The sequence below is a fragment of the Sylvia atricapilla genome, chromosome 4 (genome assembly GCF_009819655.1).
Source record: "Sylvia atricapilla isolate bSylAtr1 chromosome 4, bSylAtr1.pri, whole genome shotgun sequence".
Lineage (NCBI taxonomy): Eukaryota > Metazoa > Chordata > Aves > Passeriformes > Sylviidae > Sylvia > Sylvia atricapilla.
This window is the reverse complement of record NC_089143.1, coordinates 32,936,121-32,949,074: the sequence shown is the minus strand read 5'-3', so window position 1 is coordinate 32,949,074 and position 12,954 is coordinate 32,936,121. Positions and strand designations below refer to the sequence as shown.

At 57.1% G+C, this 12,954-nt stretch overlaps 1 protein-coding gene across 1 annotated transcript; it reads right to left on the bottom strand.

Moving 5' to 3' along the window:
- Nucleotides 1-7,099: 7,099 nt before the first annotated feature.
- LOC136359936 (homeobox protein Nkx-6.1-like) lies at nucleotides 7,100-9,112 on the bottom strand. The gene is made up of 3 exons (XM_066316823.1): nucleotides 8,920-9,112; nucleotides 7,866-8,050; nucleotides 7,100-7,412 (listed from the first exon to the last, which is right to left on the bottom strand). The coding sequence occupies exons 1-3, from the start codon at nucleotides 9,110-9,112 to the stop codon at nucleotides 7,197-7,199; spliced, it is 594 nt and encodes a 197-aa protein (XP_066172920.1). The 3' UTR covers nucleotides 7,100-7,196.
- Between the last annotated feature and the right edge of the window lie 3,842 nt (nucleotides 9,113-12,954).

Genomic DNA, 12,954 nt, shown 5'->3' with positions numbered 1-12,954 from the left:
GATGGACAGGGAGCCTCTGGAAGGGACAGGGAACCACTTTGGATGGACAAGGAGCTACAAGGGTGACCGGGAGCTGCTGGAATGGACAGGGAAGCATTGGGATGGACAGAGAGCTACAGGGGTGGACAGGGAATTGCTGGGATGGACAGAAAGATGCTGGGATGGACAGATGGATGGACAGAGAGCTGTTGGAACGGACAGATAGATGGACAGTGAGCTGCAGGGATGGACACAGGGATGAACAGGGAGCTACAGGGATGGACAGGGAGCTGCAGGGAAGGAGAGAGAGATGCTGAGATGGACAGAGAGATGCTGGGATGGACAGGGAGCCACAGGGATGGACAGATGGATACACCACCAGCCAAACCCCAGCTGATTTTCCCTTTGGCTTTCCCCTCTGGGCCGCAGGTGCTGCCCAACGCCGTGCCCTGTTTCCCATTAGTGCTGTGTGCTCAGCTAATGCATCTCACTGGGAAAGCTGGAAATTTTCACCCGCTGGTAATGACTTGGGAAATGTAGCACCCAGCAGCCAGGCAGGGGCGGGGGGCTCTGGCCAGGACCCCCCACCTCCCCTGCCCACACCAGCTCCAGCTACCAGCCCCAGAGCCCCCAAAGAGGGGACATGAAAGGTCCCCCCTGATCCTCTTTGGTTTTCTGCTGCTGGTTATTTTATTTATTTTATTCACGATATCCTATTCATTATATTTTATTCTTGTTTTGTTTTTCAAGAGTGTGGAAAATAAAAGGGGAAGGGGGGAATCTCTTAGGGGGAGTCTCTTAGGGAAGGGGTAAAAAAAAAAAATCCCAACAACAAAACAACAACCCGAAAAGCCCCCCAAAAAGCCCCCAGCCCTTTGTAAACATCCCCCCTGAGCAAAGGGAAGGAGGTGAAAAGCATTTCCTGATAACTCCATTAAAGAATGAGGCTGCATTAACATTCCAAGTCTCTCGACAAGAGATGAAAGTGGGGAACTCGAGTTCAGCCTCTCCTGCTCCAGATGTTATTATGGGCTCCCTGAAAGGTTTTTTTATTTCTTTTTTTGCAAAGAGACAAAGATGTTGCCTACTTCAAACGGGGCTAATTGATGCTAATGACTATCAGATAGAGGGGGGGCCCTTTTCCCCCCTGCCAAGGGGAAAGAGAGAGCGCATTTTACAATCCCCCCATAGAAAACGCCCCACTCTTCAATCCAGGTTGGAGCTTTAGGGATTTTGTTCCTCCCTGGCTGCTGCTTTCTCTCCTCCTCCTCCTCATTCCCCCCCTCCCCTCTTCATCTGTTCTGTCCCCCTTCTTCTGGGCACCCCGCGGCTCTCACTTGTTTGCCCATGAGAAATTTCACACCTCGCCTCTCGGTGAGGAGAGCCCGGCTCCATTTCCATCCCTCTCCCGGCTCCAAACCCATCCCAGCGGGGCCAAAGGGGTGGCGGAAATCTCCCCAAAGCCACAGCAAGCACACGTGAAAACGTGACGGCGATTTGGTGCATCTGTAATCCGAGGCTTGAGTCCTCCTGCCAGCGGGGAAACATCGGGAGCATCCCTGCAATTAGGGACAGGATGGATCCCAGGCTCCCGGTGCTCCTGCTCTTTGGAATAATTGGCCCAGCACCGCCAACCTGAGGGGGCTGAAATGCTGAGCTCGTGCCTTTTAATGAAAATTGCCTTAAAAATGGGATCCTGAGCACCAGGGTTTGGCCTTATGTCGGATTTTTGCAAAGGTTTCTCCTGTCCTAATCCAAAGTCACAGTCAATAATAATCCACGAGCCAATAATGGGCAATTAGGAATGTTCTCGAAGCCCACGGCTCCTTGAGCTGGTGATTTGCCCCTTTCCAAACTGGATCCCACTGAATCCTCCAGGAGAGAGGAGTGGGGATCCCTCTTTGCAGTGGGAAGGAGCACAAATTTTCTCCCAGGAGTATAATTGATATGTTTCATTATATAATTTCTCCACCTTAACGCCTAGAAATGATAAAATCCTCTGGCTAACAATGGCTGTGGGTGCTCTGTGCACCGGGAGCACCTGGAAGTGGGTGCCAAGGAGCCACCCTGCCTCAGCTTTGTCACCCTCAGCCAGGCTCCAGGGGGCTGCAGGGATCTGCAGAGCACCGTGCTGGGGTTGTCTGCTCCCGGTAAATCCTGTCTCTCCTGTTGCAGGAGAATCCAGGTCACCTTCTGGACCCTCAGCACCTCGCAGGGTGCCACCAACAGCCCCAGACTGGGTGAGGACAGGAGCAAGGGGAGCCAAGGGCGAGGCCACCCCCAAAAGATCCTGCCAGAGCCCAGTGTCAGTCCAGCGTGGGATGGACAGGACCATTTGGGGACATGCCACTTTCATAGAAGAATGTCATCCTAAAGCAGGCCTGGAGAGGAGTCTGTGCCCTTCTCTCCATCATTATCACCTCATTTTGTCTCCTGTCTGTCAAACCTCCCCAGGGGCCGACTCAACATGTCCAAGGACAGCTTGGACGGGGTTTGGAGTAACCTCAGATAGTCGGTAGGGGCTGGAACATGATGGTCCTCAAGGTCCCTTCCAGCCCCAACCATTCCATGATCCCGTGTTCATCCCATGGAGAAAATTCCCCCGGCAAACCCCTAAGGTTTGTGCTCCGGGGGTGCAGAGGACAGCAGCCCCCTGTCCCCTGCCCAGACAGCCAATACACACCGCAGCCGCCCTTCAGACACAGCTCCCCGGCCTCATTGTCAGGTTAATTTGGGATAATGGCCTGCAAAGCACCTCAGCCCCATCCAGGCCTCATTAGCACTTGATAATATCGAGCATCCTGAGGAATTAGGGCTTTTCCCCCTCCTCCTCCTCGGGGCAGGGTCCCGCGCCCAGCCGGGGCTGATTCATCGCCCAGGCACCCGAGCATGTCCGGGCAGGAGCCCGGGGCAGCCCCCGGAGTGCGGCACGACTGGGTTCTGCCCCAGCTTCTCCTTGGGGAGTTAGTTATCCCTGATCCCAACGGGCTCGTTCCTGCCTGTGTCGCTCCTCCGTGCCACATCTGGCCCCTGTATCTCAGCCAGATGTGGAATGAGGGAGCGGGACGTGCTGCACCCCCCGCCCTCACCCTGCCTGGGGTCCCTCCGACCCCGCATGCCTGGAGTGCGTGAGTTGTGTCTGCGGTGTGGTCTGGCTGGATGACCTTCAGAAGTCTTCTCCAAGCCTAGAATTCCATGATTCAGTGGGGGCTCCACCCAGCTAACATCAAAGTCAGGGAGAACCCCCCCCAAAATCAATTAATGCTCAAGATGCTCCCTGCTCCTCCCGTCACACACAGCCCCGGAGCCTCTGCTCACAGGGATTGCAATTCCAGGTGTCGAGAGCGCCCCAAACCTGCGCATTTAAAATTAATTGGGAATTATAAACAAACTAAGCATTGAGGCAGCGCTGGGCCGGGCCTGAGTGCACCATCAGCCCGCTGCTCCCTTCAATTATCTTTTTTTTTTTTTCCCCCACATTGTTCTCCACTAATGAGGAGACTAATGACCAAAGGATGGTTCATAAGTGGTTCCCAGACTCTCCTTGCCCAGGGCAAACACCGTCCACAATAGGATCACAAATTGTAGGGAGAAGCCCCGGCTGATCACATCAGAAACGGTGCAGGGATTTATCTCTCGGCCTTAACAATAACAGTATGTTCTTAATCGCCACTCCAAAGGGACAACTGGCGGGGGATCTGCCCGGCCTCATCATTAAAAGCTGGCAGCATCTTTGCTAGCGCTGCCCCTTTGTTCATCTTTCATTATTCCAATGCTCCGGCCCCGTTAATTCCCCTCCATCTTATTAAATCAATAGAGATGGAGTGGGGGAAGGACGGGGCAGATCCGAGGCTCGGATCCGGCTCTGGGCTCCCCGCGGGGGTGCGGGCTGGGAGCGGGGTCAGCGCCGGGAGAAACTGAGGCACGGCAGCTTCACAGCCCGAATTAAAACGCAGGACGAGGTTTTAGCAGAATTGGGAGGCGCTTTATCCTCCCGCCTGTCCCGCACCTTCCGTCAGCATCCCCTATTCATCCCACAGCACCAGGGCTCGCTTATTTAAGGATCTCATCAGTTTTTACAATAAAATCACACCGTGCAAAGGGTGGATGGTGCCATGGTGCCCCATATTCATCCCACAGCGGCAGAGATCGCTTGATTTAATGATTAAATCAGCTTTTACAATAAAGTCATACCAGGCAGAAGGGGTCTGGGAAATCCCATGCTGGGATGACATGGATATTTCTGGGTGCCACGGGGACAAGGGGTTTAATTGTTGCCACAAACTGTCTGCAAAGAGGGAGATGGTGGTGGTTTTTTTTTTTTTTTTTAATATCCCCCCTGAAACCGGGCAGAGCCGCCCAGCAGCCTCGGGAAACTTATTTGATGTTTCAATCGGGAATTAGCGGGGAGGGAGAAGCAGGGGAAATGCTCCCTGACCATTTAACAAGATTACACGAGGGGATGGAGCGGGGAACACGCACGGCCGCCCCCAGCCCGCCCCGGGCTTTGCCTTGAACCTCCGCCCGCGGCTCCGGGTCCCTCCCGGCCCTTGCTGGGGACACAAAAATCCCATCGAGGGACCCCTCCAAAGGGGGAAGGGGCGCTCCAGGTGCCTGGAAAGCAGCCGGGACACAGAATGGGGGTGCAGGGGTCCCGCTGGTCCAAACTCCCCGTTCTATTAACAACAAACCGCGCTCCATGTGCGCAGCAGGATTCATCCCGGAGGGAAGGAGAGCAGGGAGGAGCACCCCATGGTTATCCTCTCCCAAATCTCTCCATCCCAACCTCAGCCGGTCATTCGCGCCTCTTCACCAGCGCCCCGCATTCATCCCCATCATGCACCCATCATTTGATGCGATCCCTGCGGGGAACCACCTCCCTGAGCAGCCGCTCACCCATCCCCGCCCGTCCCACGGCCTCCCGCTTATCCCTGCAGCCGAGAGGAGATTTGCCGGGACGGGCTCAGCGCTGCATCTTTGGCAGATAACCTTTATCCCCTTAATAAAGCTGCTTAATTCTCACTTCCTTTTAATTATTTGTAAGTGAAAACCACCTCGGGTTTTGCAGGCAGACGAAAAACATGCGTCTTTCTGAGGGTCGTGGGTTGGGAAGAGACTGGCAGGGTTTTTGGGATGTGAGAGCGATCTGGGTGAGGACACACAGCTCTTATTCTTCCTTTATTCTTCCTTTATTCTTGCTCTTTTATACACAGGTTTCCTGGGGGATGAGAGGACCGAGGCTCTGCCCCAAAGTGGATCGATCCAGCCCGAGCACCTCTCTCCCTTATTTTCCATAGCCCAGACTTGATCCCAATCCAGGTGCCCCAGTGGAGGTGCTGGGAATTGGGCTGAGCTGCAGACAGCGGGATTGGAGAGGAAGGAAACTCCATTCCTACCCTCTGCCCAGCCTGACAGGGGTTTAGCAGCGCAGAAAATGACCAGGATGAATCCCGCTTTTCGGTAAGCCGTCAACTCCATCCCGTCATGGGGGGTAGACCTGGGGGCTTGGCTCTTCTCATCCCCGCCGGAGCAGCAATCGCTGCTTTGTCCCGCAAAGTCCCTTCCCCACCCTGAGGGACCTGCGAACAGGTCGGTGCTGGCTGGGAGGAGGACAAGGGGTGGCATTCCGTGTGACTCAGCTGTCCCCAGGGAACAGAGCCATCCCTGCACACCCCCTGAACAAAAACCGCCCGGACAAATCCCCAGGTGCCAGAGGAATGTGATTTAATCCGTCTCACATACAAGTAAATTTTACAAACCCGATCAAGCCCAGCGGTTTTAATTAAATCATTCCCGGCTCGGGCATTCCCCGCAGCGGGGGCAGAGCCGGGCAGACCCTGCGGGAACATCCCCGGAGCGGGGTCGGGTCCCCCACTGCTCCCGGGAGGAGCCCGGTCCTGCCCGGGGCTGAGCCCCGCCAGCTCCCAGGGGATTAAAGGTGTCCTGAGAACAACGAAACTGCCGCAATCAGCTCAGCCCCCGGCCGGGCGGGATTGAAACAGCGCCGTGAGCCCTCTTGTCTCGGGGCTGATCGTAATGAGCCACCGGCATGCGAGATTAGCGCGTTAAACCCGCGCCCAGCCCGGGCTCCCGGCAGACATGTGAAGACATTAGCACAGTTTGGGCCCTTTGAGATGTGCCGGCTAATCCCTGCACCAGCCGGGACAAAGGGCAGCTTCCGTCACAGCGTCCGCTTCTCCTTGCCCTGTGTCACTCTGTCCTTGCACTGTCCTCTTCTCCCTGGGTCACCCCCTCCCCTTCTCCTTGCACTGTCCCTTCTTAGATTGTCCCCTTCTCCGTTTCCAGGCATCATTCCCCCTCTCCGTGCACCATCCCCTTCTCCTGATATTGTTCTCTCTCCTGGCATCACCTCCCGCTCCTTGCATCATCCTCCTTCTCCTTGCACTGATCCCTTCTCCTTACATCATCCCCTTCTCCCTGCACTATCCCCCTTCTCCTTGTGCTCATCCCTTCTCTTTGCACCATTCCCTCAGCCGTCCCCCCTTTCCTGTGCTGTCCCCCCCGTCCTTGCCACAGGTTTCACCTGCTCAAATAAATCCTCCACCTGAGGCTCTTCTTCCCCCGGCTCCAAACACAGACAGGCACGGGGGAAGTGCAGTTCCAGGAGCTGCTACTGCCCAGCTAAGCACCCCGTGTCCCCACTGCCGCTCTGATCTGGGATATCCCACCTGCTTTACACCTTCAGGGAGCCCCCCCAGCTTCCCATGGATCTCCCACCTTTGGATCATCCCCTGCTCAGTGGACATCCCAAAACTGCTGGATTCAAAACCTCCACCTGTGCCAAAGCAGAGCCAAGCAATGAAGAACAAACCCTGGCTAATCCTTGCCCAGCTGAGATGTCACCCCAGGAGCTCAGGTCACAGAGCTCCCTCCAGTTTTGCCTCCAGGTGCATTTTCCCTCCTGTCCTGGCTCTGAAATCTCTGGAGAGGAAGCCAGCACTTGGTGGGATTTATGAGCTGTGGACAGAGCAAGGTGACAAATCCTCTCCAGGGTTCTGGGGTCTCTGAAGGTCCTGAGCTGGGAGATTTCCAAGCTCCCAAGAATGAGGATTATTTCTACAAAGATGAGCCCAAGAGTCGCATAAATAATTTATTTCACCCCCAAACCCCGGGGGTGCCCTGTACATCCTGTATATATTAGATATTGCCAGCTATGATACATTCTATAATACACACACAATGGGCCCCGTGGTGGCTCAGCAGCTCTTTGTCACAGTCTGTGCAGGGGACAAGGACGTGTCCTCCTGGCTGTCCCCTGACTCTGCTGGGAAGTCCTTGTCCTCCTCGTGGTGGCTCTGCGAGTCTGGGCTCCTCTGTGGGGTGCCCAAACCCATTTGGGCCAGTTTGGCCTGTTGCTGTTCCAGGCTTTGTTTCCTCCACTTGATCCTCCGGTTTTGGAACCAGACCTTCACCTTGGGAACCACAGAATCATGGAATTATGAAGTTTTGAAAGGTCATTGAGTCCAACCATTAAACCTGTCCCCAAGTGCCACCCCCACATAGTTTTGGACACTTCCAAGGATAATGATTCCACCAATTCCCTCCCACACTCCCATTTAGGAAAAGGCAAAGCTTGGCTTTCCAACCTGGCTGCTCCTGGACTCAAGCAGCATTCAGTCTATCCCTGAAAGATGGAAAATTGCTCCCAGCAGCTGGGCTGCCAGTGGTGGAGGAGCTTTAAGAGGGGCACAAGTTTCTGGCTCTTGGATAGCCACACCATGCCTCAGTTTCCCCGCCTGTGACCCACCACCCTTTTCATGGAAACTCTGCCATCAGCACCCCCGGGACTCCTGTGCCAGGCTGAGGGACAGGTCGCCGCCCCTTGGGGAACCTCCCTGGAGCCGCTGGAGGCAGGTGGGGCTCACCTGTTCCTCGGTGAGGTGCAGGGAGGAGGCAAGCAGGCAGCGCTCCTGTCCCACCAGGTACTGCTGCCGAGCAAACTCCTGCTCCAGCCGCGCCAGCTGCTCGCTGCTGAAGATGGTCCGCACACGCTTGGCTTTGCCAGGCTTGGCTTTCAGGAGGGGCAAGCAGCACTTGGAGATCAGGAAGCCTGGAGGTGACACAGAGAGGGGTCAGGGTAGAGATGAGCCCTTGGAGGGGGTCCCCTCTAAAGTGGGGTCCCTCCTCAGGAGCGTCTTCCCTGGAGAGGCAGAAGGAATCTTCCCATCTGGAGGTGTCCCCTTTAAAGAGGACACCTTGGGGGGTGTCCTCTTGGGGGGTGTCAAGGGGGCCTTGCATTTCCTGAGGATCTCCTTGGAGAGGTGGACACAGGTTCTTCATGGAAAAAAAAAAATTCCTTTGAGGGAATTTCCCATGTAGAGGTGGAAGGAGCACTCCCCTCGAATTTAGAGATGTCCCATTTGAGGGTGTCCCAAGAGACATGGACATGGACTCTCCTGGAAGACATCCCTTTGAGGCGATTCCCCCTTGGAGAGGTGAAAGGAGGTCCCCATTTGCAGATGTCCCCAAGGCAGAGGTGGATTCAGGCCCCCATTTGGGAGCAGTGGGCAGGACCCTGGAAGAAATCCCCTTAGGAAGGGTCCCCTGGGGGACGCAGTCAAGGGTCCCCCCCTTGAAGAGATGGAGGAAGGTCTCCATTTGGGGATATTCCCGCTGGAGAGGGGGCTGTAGATCCCTCTGGAAGAGACCCCCATGAATGGGATCCCGTCTTTGGGGGCCACAGTCCCCCCTTGGAGCGGTGGAAGGGGGTCCTCATTTGGGGGCATCTCCCTGGGAGAGATGGACCAGTGTCCCCCGGGGAGGAAGGTCCCCATTGCGGGGTGTCCCCTGGCAGGGGAGGATGTGGATCCCCGTGGTGAGAGGGTGACTCCCCTGGAGGAGCAGGAGGGGGGTCCCCATTGCGGGGTGTCCCCCGCGGGAGCAGCGGAGGGTCGCGGTGCGGGGTCGGGGGAGCGGTACCTGTAGCCCCGAACCGGGCGGCCCAGGCGGGGGGCACCCCGCAGCCGGGGGCGCAGAGCGGCGGCAGCAGCGGGGTCGGGCCCGGGGGGCAGCCCCAGAGCGGCGCCGGGGCCGGCGGAGGGGGCGAGGAGCGGCCCAGCAGCGCCGCGATGGTGAAGGAGCGGCCGGGGGGATCCGGGGCCGGGGGCGGCATGGCGGGGCCGCGGGGCAGCGCTGCCTGTCCCTTTATAGGGCGCGGGGGCACCGGGGCGGGACCGCGGCATGGCCCCTGCCCCGCCCGGCACCCTCTCCGTGTCCCCTCCTTGTCCCTCTGCCCGCCCTGGGGATGTCCCCTGGCCGTGCCCCCTGCTCTCCATAGGGTGTCCCCTCCATGTCCCCCAGCCCTCCATAGGGGTGTCCCATCTCTTGATGGCAATGTCCCCCCCCCCCCCAGCCATGTCCCCATGCCCTCGATTGGGTGTCCCCTCCATGTCCCTCTGCCTTCAGTGGGGAACTCCCCATGTCCCCCTGCCCTTGACTGGGTGTCCCTCCATGTCACCTTACCCTGGATGGGAAGATACCCGTCCATATCCCCTGTCCCTGAGATGTTGTCCCATGTCCCCCTGCCCTTGCTGGGTGTTCCCTCCTGTCCCCCTGCCCTCCCCCCCCGGGATGTCCCCGCCGTGTCCCCCCGCCCCTGGGGCACAGACCTCCCCCGCGTCTCCTCCCACAGGGTGACATTGGCCCTGAATTACTCAGGCAGGAGGATCCGGATGCCCAGGGGACCACACAAGAACTCAGTGTCACCCCAGATTCCCGGGGGAGGGACTTGGGGTCCCCCTTGGCCCTCTCAGCTCTGACCCCGGCCTTTTTTGGGGTGTCAGTGCACCCCGGGCCAGCCAGTGGAGGGGACAGCCCAGGGATGCCCTGGTGACAGCGGCAGAGGCGAGGGGGGCTTTCCCTGCACCCGCCAGCTCTCCCCGCTCTGCTGATGGGATTCAGATGGTCATTAGGGTCTGAGATTCTTAAAAATCCCGCAGCTTTTCCTAATGAGCTGGGAAAAGTCACACCTCGGCCCGAGCGGCGGGGGGCGGGCTCCGCTCAAAGACTCCCCCGGGGCTCGGGGCTTTATTGGGGAGGAAATGGGGCTCAGGGGAGCCGGGCCGGGGCCACATCTGCGCCACAGCAGCCCCCTCGTCCGGCTTTCCCCAGGGACAAGCCCCGAACCTGCCCCGCTCCGGACTTGGGACAACCCCCAGCTGGGAAAGTCATCACGGGGCAGGGTAGGAGCATCATCCTCAGCCCTGCGGCTGCCCCGCGCCTCGGGGGTGGCCGTGAACACGGGCACTGCCAGATCCGCCGTGCTGGGGCACCCCCGGCCTGGAGCCTGCAGGTGAAAGCTCTCCAGGGGTGTCTGTACACCAAAAAAAGCCCCAAAATCCCGTGGTGGGCACCGTGCCGGGCAATGCCACATTCCCTGGGGCAGCACAGGGACCTCTCCCACTGCCGCTGCGGTGGGGGCAAATAAAGGCTCCGGGGAGGGGGCAGAGATGAAAGGGTGGTAGATTTGGTGTTGTTGGGTCTTAATTAGGGCCCTGGAAAGATGAAAAGGCAGGCGGCCCTTGGTGGGCTCGGTTGTGTTTGGACAGGAGGTGCTTTCCCTTTTTTATTCTTTTTCCTCTCCTCTGTTTGATGGAGCTCAGCAAACACCCCTGGAACACTCACAGAGCCGGGTGGTCCCAGGGTGGGGGTGCTCAGCATCCTTGAGCTGGGTGGGATGCTGCTGGCACCCCTGGGATTGGGATCCAGGTGATACGGGGCCAAAATAGGAATCCTGGGACACAGAGGTGATTTGGGATCCATGGGGTTGGGATTCTAATGATTTGGGACAAAATGGAGCTAGAGGTACCCAGTGGTTGTTTGGAACTCTTTTCTTTCCCAGGTGGGAGGATCCTGTCCTGCAGAGGGGGAAGGGAGGTGGCAGAAATTTGGTGAGGTGCAGACAAGGAGCAGGGAAAGCTGGATTTGGGGTCACTGCCCACAGACCTGGTGTCTCCTTTCAGCAGGTCTGGATCCAGGAGTGGGATGTGAATCCTGGGATGGCTCGTGCCTAATTTTGAGCATTAATTGCCCAAGGCTCTGGCCCCTGAGCTAATTAATGACAAAGCTGCTCATTAGGCCTGGGCCAGGCTGTCTGGACAGGGTGTGGATTGCAGAGGGATGGAGCCTCCAGGATCCCTGTGAGGCTCAGGGTGATCCCCCAGGACCCCCCGTCCATGTGTCCATGCCCTGTCCTGCAGTATCCCTCTGTCCATTGTCCATCTCTCCATGTGTCATCCCAGCTCTTGCAGCCTTTCACCCGCAAAATCCCTTTTGCATCCCCTGCACTGCGGGGCCAGGGACACCCCCGGTGTGACATTTCCTACCAATCCAGCTGAAATTACTGGAAAAAGGGAAGTGTTTGGATACCCACTGCCATCAAGTGGCTGAGGAGCATCCAGACCTGACCCCGGGCCTTTGTGGGATCTTTTTATCGGAATTTCACATCCGCCCCCAAGAAAATCCTCTCTTCTTTCCAGTTGTTAAAGGTCTCAGAGCCGCACTTGGGATGCAGAGCAAAGCCCTCCCTTAAGCGTCCTAAGATATGCAGCTCCACTTCTTCTCTCCAAAGACCTGACCCAGCTCCAGGGAGGTTTTCCCAAGCAGGACTTGGACATGCACAGGTCACCCCGCCTGTTTGAGGGTGAAAATGCAGGAAAAATAAAGAAAAAACAAATTTAAACCCTGGCACCTTTCCCTGACCTGAGAAACTCCTTGCAAAGGAGTTTTTGGAAGTTGAGGGCTCCAACAGAGGGTTTTCTGCAAATAATGACATCCATGGCTGAATGAAATGGGATAGAATGTGCCCCAAATCCCAAAGTGGGGGTGTCCTGCAGCAGAGCTGGGCAGGGGGTGCTGGAAAGGGACCCCTTGGGACTGCGATGGGCTCTCCAGGGCTGGGTTTGATCACCCCAGGAAGGGAATGGGTTTCCCAGGGCTGGGATGGATCCTTCAGGAATTGAGGCAACAGGGGTGTGTAATGTCCAAAGCTTTTTCCATCGCCTGAAGGAAAAATGATGATTTTTGGGTTTTCTGCATAATCTTCCTTATTTCTCTTCTGAGGCTTTTGGAACTGTGGTTCTCCTGGGGTTCCTGCCCTGCCCTTCCCGCTCTGCTTTGTATCCAAACTCTTTTGGATGTTGGCGGTGCCAAAGGAGTCACCTCCAGAAAAAAAAAAAAAAATCGATTTTTTGAGTATCTGGGTCCAATTCCCAAAGGCACCTGAGGTGCTGAATATCTCTGATCCACAGGGATGCAGGGATCCCAGTTAGGGAACAGACCAGTTAGTAGGGATCCCAGTTAGCAGGGATCTCAGTTAAGGAACATCCCAGTTAGTGACAATCCCAGTTATCAGGGATCCCAGTTAGTGACAATCCCAGCTGGCACACCTGTAGCTCCCATCATCAACCATCCCAATTAACAGGATGTTAATTACTGGAGGTGCCAGTCAGGGCCGATCCTAATGGGTATATCCAGAGATCCCAGTTGTCAGGATCCCAGTTATTTGGATCCGCGTAAAGAAACATCCCAGGCAGCGGATCCCAGAGGATCCCGGATGGGAGTTGCCGCAGGGCAGGGTCCCAAAGCAGGGTCCCAATGGGATCCCAGTGATGTTCCAGTGAGATCCCAATCAGGTCCCAGTGATGTCCCAGTAAGGTCCCAGTGGGGTCCCTGCGGAGCCGTTCCCTCAGTGACCGCCAGAGGGCGATCCCAGACCGCGCTGGGTCCCGGCTGCTCTGGCAGGGGACAGCGGGATGGGGACAGCGGGATGAGGACACTGAAATCGGACAGCGGGATGTGACAGAGGGATGGGGACGCTGAAATGGGACAGCAGGATAGAGACGGGGATGGGGACAGCAGGATGGGGACAGTGCGGCGGACACACCAGAATGGGACACACCAGAGTGGGACACAGTGGGGCAGCATTGTGGGCTGGGGGCCACCAGGCTGGGACAA